We start from the raw sequence: 16,778 nt of genomic DNA on the forward strand, positions 1-16,778 counted from the left end.
TGTGGTCTTCAGACAGGACGGCTCGGCAAAGCCAGGGCCAGTGTGCTTTGACGGCAGAGGCAGCAGCTTCGCTATGAAGAGACCTGGGGAACCCGGTAGACAGAGGCCCTGGACAGCCCGACTCCCGAAGTGGACGGGAAGTTTCCCCAGGAGCACGCGGCAGCCTCTGTGCACAGAGATGACGGCGTGCTAGGCGCTGCACACCTGGTTACGTTGGCCTCCCGGAGAGGGAGCTGTGTCCCACTTTCTGCCAGCTTCGCGGAAGCCGCGGGTGTGCCCTGCCGCGGTGGGTTTGGGATCTCGGCCCTGCGACTGAGCAGTGCGCGGAAAAGCCTGTCCCGCAAGCAGGGCAGTTTGTGTGCGCAGTTTGTGTTTCTGTGCGCAGCACAGAGCAACGAAGAGCGCCCGCGGCCACGGGACAGGGGTCATCAGTCGAGAGAACGAGATCTCTGTGGCTGAAAGTCCAAGGAAGAGAGCAAAACGGAAAGGAGTCGTCGAGGGGCTGCGTCTGTACGGCGGGTGGGGTGCGGAGTGTCAGCTCAGAGCGCCGATCTTGGGTGAGCGCAGCCGACCAGGAAACCCGCTCTGAGGCGAGCTCATCGGACCACCGCGCCAGCGCCCGATCCCCGCCCGCGGCCTCAAGCCTGGCTTCGAAGCCCAAGGGCCGGACCACTTGCTCCGTTTCGGGCCGATGGTGAACTACATTTCCCGGCAGGCGCGCGCGGCCGGCCGGGGGCGGGCCTGTGGCGGAAGAGGCCTCCGGAGGAGGCGGGTCATTTCCGTTGCGCGCGTGGGCCCCACGTTCTGTAGTCGTGAGCGGAGGCCCGGAAAGGCGCCCAGCTTCCGGCTTCGCGCGACGGAAGTGACGCAAACGCGGCGCGCGGCGGCGCCGAGTGTGGACCTGGGTTGCGATGAGCTGTGTCCGTTGTGGGCCGGCGACCGGGTGAGCTCCGCGCGGTCTCAGCGGGACCCAGGGCGGTAGCGGCGGGCGGGCGCGCTCACGGCTTTCTTTCTTCCAGGGCCCTCCGGGCACTGAGGCTGATCCGCTGGACTTCGCGAAGCCTGCATCAGCCCCCTGGTGGCCGGGCTCGAGAGCAGCCCGCGCTCGAAGGCGAGGAGGAGGACGACCCTGACCGTCCTCTTCAGTTTTCCTCCAGCGAAGCCAACCCGTTCCGGTGGACAGTGCAGCACTCCCTGGGAAAGGAGCAGCAGCGGCCCTGGTGGAGAGTGCTGCCCTTCAGCCTGTCAGTCATGGCTCTGATCATCTGGTGCTTCTTTAGGCAGGAGACCAGTGCGGACGGGTGGTTGAGACAGATATTGCAAGAAGAGGTGCCAGAGCCCGGAGATCGTTCTGAAGAGCGTTGCGACCTCGGTGGCCCACGGGGCGAGAACTTAACGGCGCGCCAGCAGTGAGGGAACCGGCATTCGCCTTTAGGCTTTGACGCGACAGAACCGGTCGCGTTTAACCGTTTCTGCCCTGGCTATGCGGGTTCCCAGACCGAAGGGCTTGAATGTCGTGCCTGGTCATGCTGACCCCTTGCAGGCAGAGAAGATTGGCTGCAGATCGCTCCCAGCTCCTGCCTGATGCTTGATGCCCGTCGAATACGCCCAAAGACATTACAGGTCCATAGGAAAAAGGTTGTGGTTGCAGCGTGTGCTGTTGGATTTGCGGTGTCTTTGCACAACATTATCATGTTTCCAGAGCCATGCTGGCGACACTTGTAGTCCAGTTGAACTTGCTTTCTGAGGCAGAATCACTGGCAGAAGGGTTTAAACCTGTTTATTTTACACTGGACTGTGACGTGTGTAAACTGATGTTAGTTTAACAAACTAACAATAAATTTTAACGTGGGAATGTGGAATTAAGCCAGTCCCCTCCCCCCGTTTTTCCGCATTCCTTAAAAAAAAGGAGCCCTCTAGTCTTTTCAGTTCCGTTGTCTGTCTTTGCATGCAGGAAGAGGAACTGAGGAAATACATGCAGGTGATGGAATACATTATCAAACAGTACCAAGAATAATGGGCTTTCTCAGATCTCTGCAAATTTTTATTTTTAGCAAAGCAACAAATTTCTGAGTACAGTAAAATTGACACATATTTCTCTTGACAAATTTCAGGCAATGTTTTTTCAGGGTATTTAAATGATATGTTTCTCAAGTGCTGCTTCGTAGGAAACCTGCTTAATTCTGAACTAAATGCAAGGTGCATAAAGGGAGGACTTGACTTAAGCTTCCAGTGAAACATCTTTTCTTGACACGTCTTTGGTGCCAAAGTTAACTGAAAATTTCTCCCCCTTGACTATTTGAAGGCCGCCAGCCATATGGCAATGTTCTGGTTCTCACAAGGCCTCTGTTGAAGTGCTCTAAGTGTCTGGCCTGCCTGGGTAAATTTTTTTTTTTTTTTTTTTTTTTTTTTTTTGTCTTTTTTTGCCATTTCTTGGGCTGCTCCCGCGGCATATGGAGTTTCCCAGGCTAGGGGTCTAATTGGAGCTGCAGCCTCCGGCCTACGCCAGAGCCACAGCAACATGGGATCCGAGCCATGTCTGCAACCTACACCACAGCTCACGGCAACTCCGGATCCCCAACCCACTGAGCAAGGGCAGGGACTGAACCCGAAACCTCATGGTTCCTAGTCGGATTCATTAACCACTGTGCCACGACAAGGAACTCCTGCCTGGGTAAATTATACTTGTCAGGGAGGTGGGGCTGAGATAAGTATATTCATTTTTTAAAGACGGAGAGACCAAGATTCGGAAAGATGGCTCTAATCCTAGCTCAGGCCACATGGTCAGTCCCAGTGGCAGCAGAGAAGTAAGATGTCCTTTCTCTGGCCTGGCCAGGTTTTGATCTGTTTGGTTGTGAACCGTTTTTTTGGAGCAGCAGTCATTCAAACCCAGATCCTTGCTTTATTCTCACTAGCTCCTGCAGGGAATAAAAAGAGTAAGAATTTTTTTTTTTTTTTTTTTTTTTTTTTTGCTTTTTTAGGGCCACACATGTAGCATATGGAAATTGCCAGGCTAGGGGTCGAATCGGAGCTGCAGCTGCTGGCCTATGTCACAGCCACAGCAATGCAGGATCCGAGCCTACACCCCACCTCATGGCAGTTACTGATACTTAACCCACTGAGCGAGGCCAGGGATTGAACCCACGTCCTCATGGTTACTAGTTGGGTTCATTACTGCTGAGCCACAACAGGAACTCTGAATTTTTGTTTTAATTAACTTTCAGGGAGTTCCTGCTGTGGCTCAGCAGATTGAGAACATGACATAGTGTCCGTGAGGATGCCAGTCGGATCCCTGGCCTTGCTCAAGGGGTTAAGGATCCGGCGTTGTCTGAGCTGTGCCATGGGGTAGGTCGCAGACACAGCTCAGATCCTGCATTGCTGTGGCGCAGTCCGGCAGCTGTCGTTCCAATTTGACCCTTAGCCTGGGAGCCTCCATATGCCGCGGGTGCGGCCCTTAATAAAAAGACAAAAAACGAGAAACTTTCATGTGACCAAAGCCATGTGATTTATCTGAACAAGTTAGACCCTAATTAGCAAAAGGAAGAGAATTAGAAACACTAATAATTCCACCACCTAGAGGTAATTGCTGTGAACTCTTTGTTGGGCAGGAGGAGCAAGTTATCCTTTATTTTTTATTCTTTTTAGGCCACACCCGCTTCATAGGGAGGTTCCCAGGCTAGGGGTCGAATCGGAGCTACAGCTGCCGGCCTACACCGCAGCCACAGCAACGCAGGATCTGAGCCGCGTCGGCAATCTACACCCCACCTCATGGCAGTTTCTGATCCTTAACCCACTGAGCGAGGCCTCGGATGGAACCCACAACCTCCGGGTTCCTAGTCGGATTTGCTTCTGCTGCATCATGACGGGAATTCCTACATCCTGACAGTTTTAAGATCAGTTTATTCCGCCTCCAAAGAAGCATTTTCCGGCTTGATTTTCTTCAAAAATATTGTAGTGACTTTTTGCCATCTTAATTTCCAGGCTTAAATGTAATGTGTGTAAAGCTAATTCATTTAGACAGTGAACAGAAGGTAGTCAGTCATCCCACCAGCAAGTGGTAGCTTTTGTTATTTTACTGTGTTACATGTACTGGAAAGTAACTCCGGTACTTGGGAACAAATGTATGGAACTGCTCTATCTTTGTTTTGTCACTTCACGTCTTTCACGCCCTGAGCAATCGTCAGAAGGACTGTCATTCATTCTCTTTCAGGTGCTCTTCACTTTTTTGCTAGTTGATAAGTCTTTCCTTCCTTCCTTTCTCCCTTTCTCTCTCTCTCTCTCTCTTTCTTGCAGCTGCACCCACAGCATATGGAGGTTCCCAGGCCAGGGGTTGAATTGGAGCTGCAGCTGCCAGGCTGCACCACAGCCACAGCAACTCGGGATCCGAGCTGTGTCTTCGACCTACACCACAGCTCACAGCAATGCTGGCTTCTTCACCCACTGAGCGAGGCCAGGCATTGAACCTGAATCCTCATGGGTACTAGTCAGGTTTATTACCACTGAGCCACAATGGGAACTCCTAACTGATAATTATATTTGTACATAAATCTTGGTCTGAATCTTTAAGGTGGGAGTTTCTAGAAATGTAACACATTATTTTCTGTAAAGGTCAGTACCCTTTCCACCTCCCAGCCACACTTCCTTCAAGGGTTTGTCTTGCTGCAGGTCACCGGCATTGGGGTTGCTCCTCAGATAAAAAAAAGTTGACCCAATCCATGGGCTCTTCCTTGTTTTCATCCGCATTTAAAGAGAATTACTGGAGTTCCCCGGTGCAGCAGGTTAAGGATCTGATGTTTTCACTTCTGTAGCTCAGGTGCAGCTGTGGCTGGGGTTTGATCCCCGGCCCAGGAACTTCCACCTGCCAGCGGTTGTGGCAGAAAAAAAAAGTTACCAGCTAGGTTGAACACTTAAAAGGATGTCTCCTATGCTGAGTGTTTACCACATAATGTACTCTGGACCTGAATTCTCTTTCCTGAAATGCACACCCTGCTTCCTCCTCCAGGGCCAGCAGAGCTGGAGCCCTGTTTGTGAGGCTTTGCGGCCTCCTGCCTCCCTCAGTTTCCACCCTCTGCATCCCACCCCCTCCACCCCCGCGGTGTTGGTGACAGGTGTGTCTCCCTTGCCTGCGAGCCTCTTTCTTGGATCCTTTTTGGTTCTATTGATACAAAATTCACATATTTTTCAATTCTCTCATTGAAAGTATACAGCTGAAAATTTTTAGTATATTTGCGGGAGGGGGGGTTAACCATTATCGTAGTCTAATTTTAGGACATGTTCGTAACTCCTAAACGACATCCAGGAGCAGTCAGGCTCCCTTTTCCCCCACCTTTCCCACTCCCAGCCCTAAGCAATTGGAGCCGTTCTCTCCCGTCTCAGCACCCAGCCCGGGGGGTCAGAGTCGTCAACGAGTGAAGGCGAGTGTAGCAGCCTGGGTGCGTTTCCTCTCCTCCCGCTTGCTCCATCTTCTCCCCCAGATCCGCGTCGCGTAGGGCGCTGCCGACTCGTGTAGAGCGCGCGGGGCAGCCGTGGTGGGGTGAAGGCGGCAGCGGGGCGGGGGGCCGAGCAGGTGCGGCGTGGGCCGTGAACGTGGATGCCTGCGGGCCGGTGCGTGTGGGGGCCACCGGCCGAGCCGGCGGGCTTGGGGCGTGGCGGAGCCCGGGGTGCGCGCACCCCTCCAGCGAGCGCCAGGTGCTGCAAGGCTCGCGGTGCCACCCTCTCCGCGCTGGGCGCCGGATGGGGGCGTGGTGCGAGGGCGTGGCGTGGCGGGAGGGCGTGGCTGTCCGGGCGGGGGGCGCGGGTGGGCTCCGCGCGGGGGGAGATCCGGAGGGGCGGGGGCGGGCCCGCGTGGCGCATGCGCGCTGCATTGTTTTGACTGAAAATGCCGTCGGTTTCGAAAGCGGCGGCGGCGGCGCTGAGCGGGTCCCCCCCGCAGACCGAGAAGCCGACCCACTACAGGTCAGTGCCCCAGCCGGCCGCCGCGGAGGCGGGGGCGAGGCGGGGGGGACAGCTCCGCGCGCCCCCGGCCCGCGCGCCCGCGCCCCCGCACCCCTGGGCCTGGGAGCCGCCGCCGGGTGCGGCCTGGGGCCTCGCGCCGCCCCCCGCCTCGCTCTCCCCGCCTCTCTGGTCTCACCTGCGGCCCCTTGGCCCGCCAGCCTCTCATGCTCCGCGCTGCGCCTGGGCTCTAGGCGGGTGGACTGCCATCCTACTCGGCTGCTGCCACATTTGGACAGGAGGCGGCGCCCAGGGTCTAGGGTGGCAGCTGGGCTTGGGGGCGGGGAACTGGGTCGGGGGTCTAGACGTCTGGGTTCGGGTAGGAGAAGAGCGCCTGGGGTCGTGGTCGGGGACCGCCGAGAATGCGCCTGTGGTCGGAAGTGGGGGACCCCGACTGGAGTTGGGGAGGAGGGCAGCCTCCGCCTGGGGTCGGAAATAGTACCGGGGCTTGGGGCAGCGGCTCTCCTAGAATCCCCGTATCGCACCTGAAGTTGGGGGCCGCGTTTGTGGTCTGGATGGGGGGCTGCGCATGGGGTCTGGGGGGTCGCACCTGCGGTCCGGGAAACTCTCCTGGGATGTGTGTGTGTGTGGGGGGGGGTGGCCGCCTGGAATCGTCTGGAGTGAGTGTAATGCCTGAGCTGCGCCTGGAGCCAGGAGTCCGTGTCTGGGTTCTGTGGGGTCTCACCTGAGGTCAGGGACCGTGCCTGGGATTGGCGAACCATGTCTGGGATCTGAGGAACGCGCCTGGGTTCAGGGGGCGGGGGGGGAGGGGGAGGCGGAAGATCGCACCTGAGGTCGGAATCACACCTGGGCAGCTGCGCCCGGGGTCGGGGGCCGTGCTTAGGATGGAGGATGGGGCTGGGCACCTAGGGTCGGGGATGGGACATCTTCCCTGGGATCCGAGGAACGAGCCTGGCCGGTGGGGGTGGGGGGTGGGGGGTGGGGAGGAGGGCGGCAGCGCGAGGGGTCGCGCCTGGGGTCCGGGCCCGCGGGCGCGCGGCGTCCGATCGCTGCCCACGAGTTCCCGGGCCGCCCGCCGGCGGCGGCGGCGGCGGAAGCGACCCGAACGCTGTTTGTCTTTTTAGGTATCTAAAGGAGTTTAGGACAGAGCAGTGCTCCCTGTTTGTGCAGCACAAGTGCGCCCAGCACAGGCCATTTACCTGTTTCCATTGGCATTTCCTAAATCAGCGTCGGCGCAGACCGCTCCGCAGGCGCGACGGCACCTTCAACTACAGCCCGGACGTGTACTGCTCCAAGTACGACGAGGCCAGCGGCGTGTGCCCTGACGGCGACGCGTGAGTGTGCGCGCGCGTAAGCTTGGAGGGCAGCGCCGGCTGCCCACACCTGGGCGGGCGGCAGGCTTGGGCTTTTCAGCACCTGGCACCTGCAGGGCCCTGTCGTCCCTGTGAGTTTTTCCGAGAACCACTGGTCTTGGGGGGCGCGGGGGGTGGGGGGACACATATCCCTGGTTCTCGGCCACTGCAGGAAGGACTGCCAGCGGATGCTGGATCAACCTGGCACGGTGCGAAACGATTCTGCCCCACCTTCTCTGCTTTTCTTGCATTAGAACCAACCCTTAGGAGATACACCTTCTGGGTTTAGGACCATTTTGTAGGCATCACCTGTTTTTTGGAGAGCGCCTGTGGGAATGTTTGCTCACATTATGCAAATACTTCTGGAAAGTTTCTTTTCTTACTGTTGATATGTTTAATTTTTAAGAAAAAAAGCGATAGGAAAGTTATTTACAGGCTATCATTTGTATCACCCTTTTAAAGTTTATGAAATGAAGGTTTTGTGGAGTTCCTGTCGTGGCTCAGTGGTTAACGAATCCGACTAGGAACCAAGAGGTTGTGGATTCCATCCCTGGCCTTTCCCAGTGGGTTAAGGATCCGGCGTTGCCATGAGCTGTGGTGTAGGTCGCAGACGCTGCCCGGATCCCACGTTGCTGTGGCTCTGGTGTAGGCCAGCGGCCACAGCTCCGATTCAACCCCTAGCCTGGGAACCTCCACGTGCCACAGGAGCGGCCCAAGAAATGGCAAAAAAAAAAAAAAAAAGAAAGAAAGAAAGAAAGAAATCAAGGTTTTGTTTTGGTTGATTTTTTTTTTTTAGCAAGTTTCCTGATGGTGTGAGGAACAGATGTCTTCATTTTGAAATATGTGGACGGGGAAAACAGGGGAAGCGCCAGGCGGATGGTATGTTCCTATAACCAGCAGAAATTGGTGGCAGGAACTGCTTTTTTCCAGTGGGCCCTTTGAGATGGGGAGGGCCCATTCCTTCCCACCTGGAGGTGAGGTGGCATCGGCTGTGCCCCAGGGCCCTCTGGATAGAGCGACTCATTCAGTTTCTGCTCCGTTCTGGGTCTGATGGGGGCTGCGGTGCTTCTGGTCTTCAAACCCTGATCCTCTGAGGGGAGGCGGTTCTTCAGGTGTGGCCCCTTGTGAGCCCAGCTTTCGCACGGCAGCACGGGGAGCCCCCTGTGAGTCTGTTCTTCGTTTTTGGAAATGCTTAAGCTAGGGAGTAAGCTTTTGATCTCCAGTGACCATCTTCTAAGCATTAGACACTTCCTGAAGGGTTTTTAGTTGAACACCAGAAAGTTACAGGTGTTGTGAAGGCAGCCTGGAGCCTGCAGCAATATTGTAGCCAGGTCTGCTTAGGTTAAGATGATGTGATGGTTTTGTGAAGTTTCGAAGTGGCATTGTTTGCAGTTCCTGTTGGGGCTCAGTGGTAACAAACCAAGCTAGTATCCATGAGGACACGGATTCAATCCCTGGGCCTGCTCCGTAGGTTAAGGATCCGGCATTGCTGTGGCTGTGGTGTAGGCTGGTGGCTACAGCTCCAAGTCAACCCATAGCCTGGGAACCTCCATATGCCGTGGGTGCAGCCCTAAAAAACAAAAACAAAAGAAATGGCATCATTTAATTGCTTCTTGAGCAGCTGTTTCTTGCAAGAGGTCTTCAGAAGAGAGAGGTTTTGGTCTAGCTGAGGCCTGGCCTCTGGCACCTCACTTCCCTTGGCCATGTCAGTCTCCTCCCTGAATCTTAAGTCCTGAGTTGCACCCCCCTGGGGGGGGGCACTGCTGACATCCTGGGGCAGGGATCTGTCACCTGGATATCTGACCCCATTCCAGAGTCCAGGATGGGGGACTAATTGGCAGAATTCATTGGTGATGCTTTTAATGCATGAAAAGAAAGTATGTCGTAACAGCTGTGTAGGGTTCCAGAGTCTGAATGTTCTGGTACTGACTCACCCTCATTGTGGGGGGTCCCCGTGGGATGAAGAGTGACACCTGCCTGTCATTTTATACTGGGCTCAAACATTAAGCGACATTGCAACTTCTTACTATAAAACATTAACATGTGGCCTAAATAGCATGCAGGTTATGACTGAGACGATTGGGACAAAGATGTTGCTTAATACTCTGTTTTGGATGCAGCCCATGCACCCGTACATGCAGCATGAAGGTACACGAGTCTCATTAAAGATTTTTTTGTGTGTGGAGTTCCCGATGTGGCACAGTGAAAACAAATACGGCTAGTATCCGTGAGGATGCGAGTTCGATCTCTGGCCTCGCTCAGCGTGTCCGGGATCCAGCATTACTGTGACCTGTGGTGTAGGTCGCAGACACAGCTCGGATCCAGTGTTGCTGTGGCTGTGGTGGAGGCCGGCAGCTGTAGCTCCGATTTGACCCCTAGCCTGGGAACCTCCATAGGCTGAGGGTGCGGCCCTAAAGAGCCAAAAAAAAAAAAAAAAAAAGATTTTTTGTGTGTGACTTTTACTGAGTATATAAGATGACTTGCTTCAGGCCTGTAGAACAGGCCAGACATCTCCCCAGGAATCTCTCCTTCGTAATGATTGCTCATTCCATAGGAGATGGATTTTCTGAGTTTGTCCTGTTGAATTTCATATTCTGGCTCATGCGGGGTTGCCATGGAATCTGTAAATAGATACTAACTTTTAGAGCAAGGAAAGGGGCTTCCTTTTATTTCAGTTCATGGGTTCTCCAAAGGTCTGTTTTGGTCATATATTGCTTTTTAGGGCCACACCTGTGGCACATGGAGGTTCCCAGCTAGAGGTTGAATCAGAGCTGTAGCCAGTGGCCTACACCACAACCACAGCAATGCCAGATCCAAGCTGTGTCTGCGACCTACACCACAGCTCATGGCAATGTCAGATCCTCAACCCACTGAGCGAGGCCAGGGATCGAACCCACAACCTCATGCTTCCTACTCAGATTCGTTTCCACTGCGCCATGCCGGGAACTCCCCAACCTATCATTTTGAATCATGAAATGTCAAAGAGCAAAGACCCTTCAGCCAAAGTCCTATGATGTTAAGCCTCCAAGGATATTCTGGGAACTTAATGGGCACAGGGTGGGGCTGAGCCATTGCGGGGGAGACCTCGGAGAGTGTTGGCACCCCGATGTCAACTCCTGTCCTAGACAGGTGGTCATTCTCCCCCCTTGCTGTCACCCTGCTCCTGGAGCCCTCTCCCCTGCTGTCACCTTCATTGGCTGGCAATCACTTTCCTCCCCCAGTGTCATACCCCTACTGTCATCCCGTTTCATTGGCAGGTAGTGGGTCATCCTTCTCTCACTGTCACCCTGCCAGTGACCCCTACCATTTGTCACCGCCACCCGCTGTGGGTGCTCAAGCTGTCAGCCCCACTATCATCCCCACCTCCCCATGAGTAACCCCCACCCCGCGTCATCCCCTTTCCCCCGCAGGCAGTCACCTTTCACCTCTGTCACCCCTCCTTCCGTGGCCCCTCCCCCGCCGTCACCCTTGCAGGCGGGCACCCTGTGGGCAGGAGGGCCCCCTCAGCCCAGGTGCTCCGCGGTCCTCCCTCCCGCGGCTCCCTTTGTTCTGGCGGACACGCCCCTTCCCCAGCGAGGGCTGCGATTGGCCGTCCGCGTCACGTGCGCCCCGCCCCGCCCCCGTGGGAACTGGCCTCCCCGCGCTGCCACCGACCCGCCTGGGTCTGCTGCTCTCAACTCGCCCTCCGCGGTGCCCCCGCTGGGAAGGCGCCTCCGAGCTTGAGGTCGGGCCCAGCCCCACCGGGTCGGTGTTTCCCACCTCGCGGATCACGTCTCAGGTATTTCATAGGCTGGGGCTTCGAGGAGAGCGTCGCTTGGCCAGAGGTTTCTTGGGTCCCGCCTCGTCCCGAAATCTGCACTGAGAGTGGCGTGCGGTGTGGACGGCTCCAGGCCCCGAGCGGGTCCCGCTCTCAGCGGGTCTTCACACCTGGAACCTAGGTGTGGTTGACACCTCCCACTAACTGGAGAACACGTGTGCGTTGTGTGCCCGGTGGTCAGGTGTTTACAGAGGTTGGTTCCGAGGCCCCCTTAAGGGTCTCAAGGCCCCTAGGGGAGCATTTTCCTTGAGAGAGGGTTGCGGCAGCCCCAGCTCTGGGGGGTACAGACGGACCATCCTTTTTCCTGATAACCTTCTTTCTGCCGTAGTCAGGCAACCCCTGGGGTGGCCCTTCAGACCCACGTTTTCTAGGTTTTTCTCAGACGCAGGCTTGGCCCATTGCTGTGTTACAACCCGACCGGTTGGCGCTAGGGATCTGCCTGGTTCATAGCGTTCCCTGCCATGTTTCACCCGGCAGGCCTGGCACCTCTCCGCACAGATCCCTCTTTCCTCACAGCACCTGGTGCCTCTGGGGTCCTGGGCCCAATGTCTCCTGGGCGGAAGATGTGTGTGTGTGTGGTGGGGAGCACTTTCCACCTGAATCTGGCACTGTGGGAACTTGCCGGCTTAGAGAAACTTGTGTGTCTGTCCTAGGCGTGGTGTGCCTGCCGTGTCACACTCATCCTTGGTCTGACCTGGCGGTGAGAGGTGCTCATAAGAGGTGCTCGTGCAATGTTTGATTTTAAAAAGTCGGTGTCCCAGGACCTGAGGCGTAGGTGAAAGTCTGCTCAGCTGAGGAGAGTTACAGCCTGTTGCTGTTTACACTGGTATTGGGTGAACTCTGCTTGGGCCTTGGGCGGAGGTGAAAGCCAATGGCCCGCCCAGACCTCGGAGCGTTGTGGTGGTGAGGAGTCAAGGGCTACTTGCAATCGAGAGGAAAACACAGGTTTTTTTGGTTCACAAGTCAGCGCCCTTAGGGGAATTGCAAGCAGGTGCCTCAGAGCTACAAGGGGGCGGGACGGAACAGGACTGGGAGCAGCTGTTAGCACTGGGCGTGCTAAGGCTCTGGAGAGGCTGGCAGGGAGACAGGTTCCTGGGAGAGGGTGGAAGCTTTGCAGGCACAGAGGAGAGAGCTGGGCTTGGTGTCGGGCCATGGTCCCTGGTAGGGAGTAATGAGGGGGTTGCTGACCTGGCTGGCACGCCCTTGGAAGCCAGAGGCTGGGAGGGGGTGTACAGATGGGCGGGGTCCACCTGCACCCCCCCCACCCCCCACCCTGTCCTTAGCGGAGGAGGAGGGGGCTCAAGCTTCTCCCCTCAGGCCCCCCCTTTTGGCGCCCCCACCCCTGAGCCACCCCTCCCCCAGTTGTCCGCGGCACACAGACCTTCCTTTTCCGTCTTTCTGTTGCCACTCATTTCCCATACCCACCTCAGTATGCTCGATTCTGGTGCAGTTCACACCTCCGTTATTTGAGTGCTATGTTCTGGTCCCCACCTATGCCCGAGCTCCTTGAGGCTCTGGAGAGAGTCGTGTTGTACCCCAATGTCCCTCTAAAGCCAGGGGTTCTCCTGGTGCAGCCCCCAGACCACAGTAGCAGCAGCAGCAGCAGCGGCATCCCCTGGGAACTTGCCGGCCCTTTAGATCCCAGGTTCCTGCTGGGAGCAGCGGGATCAGACTGTGCGGGGTTGGCAGGCGCTCCAGGCGGCTCTGGCCTGACTCGTTTGCAAACATTGACGCGTAGTGAGTCTGCATTTGTGGGTCCACTTTTGTTTTGGGTGTGTTGCGACAGGGAAGGGGACAATTTCTGGTTCTCCTGGAGACTGAGATGGCAGCCCTGAGCCCCGGCCTGGTCCCTTGTACCCCTTGCCTGTTCCAGCACTTGCAGAGCACGGCGGCGACCTGTGCGGGCTGTGTGCCACTGCCTCACACCATCCATGGAGCCCTAGTTGGGTGACTAAAGGTCGTGGATGGATTTGAGAACCTCGGGTGACACCCTGAATTTGTCGGGCTGCAGAAGGAGTCTCCCCGGGTCACGTTACAGGTGCTGTAGCATCAGTGATCCCACTGGTCAGCGGCACAGTGACCCTGGGGGCGGATGAGTGAACTCCTGTGGCGGGAAAGCTTCTGCCTGCCGGGCTGGGTTGACCCCTCAGGACGCCCCCTCCCCGCCAGGGCCTCTGCCCTGCCCTGAGGAGGGTCCCGGCGCTGCCACTGTGTTTTCTCTGGGGTTTTCCCTTTTGCCTCTTAGATGTTCTTAGAAGCAGCCATTTTCATTAAACATTCCCCAGTATCTTAAGCTCAGTTCATTGCTTTTCAGTCGTGTGACAAGCAGGAGGTGACATGCCCCGAGTGGAATAATAGCCCCCATTCGGTGCTCAGTGCTGGGGAGAGGGGGCCCATAACCTTGGCTGTGCTCTGGTTGCCGTGGCGACGGTACTGGCAAGGAGACAAAATGATGCTTAGCGCTGACCCCAGAGTCCTAGGGAGTGTCCGGAAATGGGGGGAGTGAGGCAGCCCCTCTGTTCACTCCCTGGAGCTTCTGGGGTGCCGGCAACCTCTGCCACACCCTGCAGCTGGCGCCTCAGCGGTGCTTGGGGTCCCATAGCACCTTTGCAGGGTGTCTTCTGCGTATAAACCTGTAGACACTGCTCCAGCTCTGGTGTGTGGGCCCCCTCTCCCCAGACTCTGGGATTCTTTTGCTTCACTTACAGTAGCTGTATGAGTATTTCTGAAGATCGGAATGGTTTTTTTAAAAATGGTTACTTTCCTATTAGCTTAAGTCCTATTATTTTTTTATTGCAAAACGATGTAACATTAGGAGCTCCCACTGTGGAGCAGTGGGTTAAGGATCTGATTGTTCAGGATGCTGCAGAGATATGGGTTTGATTCCCCGCTCGGAGCAATGGGTTAAAAGCTTTGGCCTTGTGGCAGCTGTGGCACAGGTCACAGCTGCAGCTCGGATTTGATCCCTGGCCTGGGAACGTCCACATGCTGCAGGTGCAGCCATTAAAAAAAAAAAAAAAAAGCCTGGCATTAAATTTGTCATCTTAGCTTTTTTCGGTGCACAGCTTAGTGGCCTTTGGTCCATTCACATTTTTGTGCAGCCATCACCCCCCCCACACACTTTACCATCCTCAGACCAAAACTCTGTCCCCAAGAAACAGCAGTGCCTTCCGTCCTTTTTTTTTGTTTTGTTTTTTGTTTTTTGTCCTTTTTAGGGCCGCATCCTTGGCATATGGAGGTTCCCAGGCTGGGGGTCGAATCGGAGCTGTAGCCGCAGGCCTGCACCGCAGCCACGGCAACACGGGATCCGAGCCGAGTCTGCGACCTTACACCACAGCTCACGGCAACGCCAGATCCTTAACCCACTGAGCGAGGCCAGGGATCGAACCTGCAACCTCATGGTTCCTAGTTGGATTCATTTCTGCTGTGCTGTGGTGGGAACTCCCTCCTCCCATAATTTCTGATGTGAACAGAGTGTATTCTTGTCCCCACTTGCGACGTAAACTGCAGGTGCCATGCTCCCTCTTCTTAGCGCGTTCCCCGCTCCTAGCTCAGGCCCCATAGACCGCCGCCGTCCTGCCGGCTGCACTGAGCTCGCCTGGGGTTCATTCCGCACCTCGGTGTCTCCGGCCATTGGCGGTTGTGGGTTACCTCTTTGGGACCCTCTGCCTTTGGGGATGGCGGGCAGAGGGTAAGAGCACCGTCCTCTGGGCGGTCCTGCGGCGGCGCTGCTTCCCGGAGACCCGTTTGCACCCCGCTTGCGCAGGTGGGCCTCCCCGTGTGTGGTCATCAGAGCACGGGAGCGCCTCTCACGCTGGAGAGCCTTTGCACTTTCTCTTTTGTAGATGCGTTATTTCTGTGCACACCGGTCTCTCTCTTTCTCTGGGTTTTTATTTATTTACTTACTTTTTGTCTTTTTAGGGCCGCAGCCGCAGCATATGGAGGTTCCCAGGCTAGGGGTTGAATCGGAGCTGTAGCTGCTGCGCCATAAGGCAACTCCCTCCGTGTTTTTATTTAATCAGCGACATCAATGTGTATTATTTATGTGAAAAGCCGGGGAGGGTTCCTTGTTCTAGATGGGGCTCCCTGGCCTGTGCTCGACAACAGCCACCTGGCACCTGTCTGGGTCATATACCGGTGCTTGTGGGAGGCGCAGGGCAGTGCTTGGATGGAAGGGAAACATGGAATGCGGCCCTGGAGGGAGGGGCTGGAAGCAGGGCTGCCTCTGTGCCTAACACAGTGAGCGCCCCATGCAGGTGCTTGCCCGGCCCACGCACACGGCCTGGAGAGGTTCCTCAGAGCTTCTCTTTGGGAACAGGAAGCAAACCGCTGAAGCCGACAGCTCAGGTCTGGGCACGCGGAGCTCTGCCTGCACACGGCATCCCTTTCCTGCGATACAGTTGTGACTGTATGTTTTTCCTTTTTTCACCAAGTGGGAAGCAAGTTTCCTAGAACCTGCTTTTTCCGATCTTTGGCAATTGGCAGTGACAGCTGGGGTTGCAGTGGGCCGTTTGCACGAAGGTTCTTGCGGGCATTGCTGCGTTTCCAGTTCTTGCCACTCACAAGGGGCACTTGTTCCCTGTGTGTCCGTGTGAGAGGCCCCCGGGGCGGCTGCGTTCGGTCCTCTTGATCTGGATGCTGTGCCTCAGCCGAGGGTTTGGGAAATGGCACAGGCTGTCCAGGTGTGACTTGACACGCTTTCCTGTAAGTGGTGCTATTTCAGGGCAACAGAGAGACCGCCTCGATCCTCCGTCTCCACTGGGCTCTGTTGAAAGTTGCGACACCTGGAGTTCCCGTCGTGGCGCAGTGGAAACTAATCCGACGAGGAACCATGAGGTTGCGGGTTGGGTCCCTGGCCTTGCTCAGTGAGTTAAGTATCCGGCATTGCCGTGAGCTGTGGTGTAGGTCACAGATGTGGCTCGGATCCTGAGTTGCTCTGGCTGTGGTGTAGGCTGGCAGGTGTAGCTCCGATTAGACCCCTAGCCGGGGAATCTCCATATCCCGCGGGTGCGACCCTAAGAAGACAGAAGACAAAAAAGTTGTGACGCCATCTATAAAACTTGCCATTTTAGGAGTTTCCTTCATGGCTCAGCAGATTAAGAACCTGACTAGTATCCATGACGATGCAGGATCAACCCTTCGCCTCCATCAGTGGGTTAAGGATCCAGCATTGCTGCAAATGACAGTGTAGGTCGCAGATGCGGCTCAGATTCTGCGTGGCGGTGGCTGTGGCCGGGAGCTGCAGCTCTGATTCAGCCACGAGCCTGGGCACTTCCATATGCTGCACCTGTGGCCATAAAACTAACAAGAGCAATTTGCCATTTTAACTTTTTTTTTTTCCCCACGGCCACACGGGGGGCGGGCTGCCGGGCCCACTGTGGGCTTGGCTTTTGCCTGGTTGGCTCCAGGGGCCCCGGGCACTTGCCCGGACGTGACCTCCTCTCTGTTGCCCTCATAGCCCGCGCACCCTGGAGCTCCCTGGGCCAAGCGGCCCGCGCTCCAGGCCTCTGTTCCGTCACCTCGCCTGGTGGCCTTCAGGCTGGGTGGCGCCTCAGCCATCCTTTCTTTCACTCTCAGTCTTATCCTCTCAGCTGCCCCCGGAGGTGCTCCAGCCTGTGGACACCAGGGGCAGTGGGCCTCTCCCAGATCCCACACAG

At 56.3% G+C, this 16,778-nt stretch overlaps 2 protein-coding genes and 1 long non-coding RNA gene across 52 annotated transcripts in view; 2 read left to right on the forward strand and 1 right to left on the reverse strand.

The window, feature by feature from the left end:
* The first annotated feature begins 888 nt into the window (after positions 1-888).
* Positions 889-1,862, forward strand: UQCC4 (ubiquinol-cytochrome c reductase complex assembly factor 4). The gene is made up of 2 exons (XM_003124722.5): positions 889-943; positions 1,020-1,862. The coding sequence occupies exons 1-2, from the start codon at positions 912-914 to the stop codon at positions 1,411-1,413; spliced, it is 426 nt and encodes a 141-aa protein (XP_003124770.1). The 5' UTR covers positions 889-911; the 3' UTR covers positions 1,414-1,862.
* Positions 1,863-5,851: 3,989 nt separating this feature from the next.
* The window catches only part of UNKL (unk like zinc finger), a 68,065-nt gene continuing 57,138 nt past the window's right edge, over positions 5,852-16,778 (forward strand). For 6 of the 50 annotated variants that reach the window (XM_013987790.3, XM_085017968.1, XM_085017985.1 and 3 more), the window contains exons 1-3: positions 5,852-5,955; positions 7,180-7,286; positions 8,101-8,183. In XM_013987790.3, coding sequence (XP_013843244.1) covers positions 8,146-8,183 — 38 coding nt within the window. In that variant the 5' untranslated portion in view covers positions 5,852-5,955; positions 7,180-7,286; positions 8,101-8,145. Of the gene's footprint in view, positions 5,956-7,076; positions 7,397-8,100; positions 8,184-16,778 lie in introns of all 50 variants that reach the window. The other 44 variants (XM_013987783.3, XM_013987785.3, XM_013987787.3 and 41 more) reach the window with 12 other exon arrangements.
* Positions 10,016-14,143, reverse strand: LOC146404607 (uncharacterized). Its single transcript, XR_014841076.1, has 2 exons — positions 10,689-14,143; positions 10,016-10,627 (listed from the first exon to the last, which is right to left on the reverse strand). It is a non-coding gene; the product is annotated as an uncharacterized LOC146404607 (long non-coding RNA).

Source organism: Sus scrofa, chromosome 3, assembly GCF_054392235.1.
Source record: "Sus scrofa isolate SSC_HxYL_T2T_F1_AM1 chromosome 3, Sscrofa_HxYL_maternal_Yorkshire_Landrace_v2.0, whole genome shotgun sequence".
NCBI lineage: Eukaryota > Metazoa > Chordata > Mammalia > Artiodactyla > Suidae > Sus > Sus scrofa.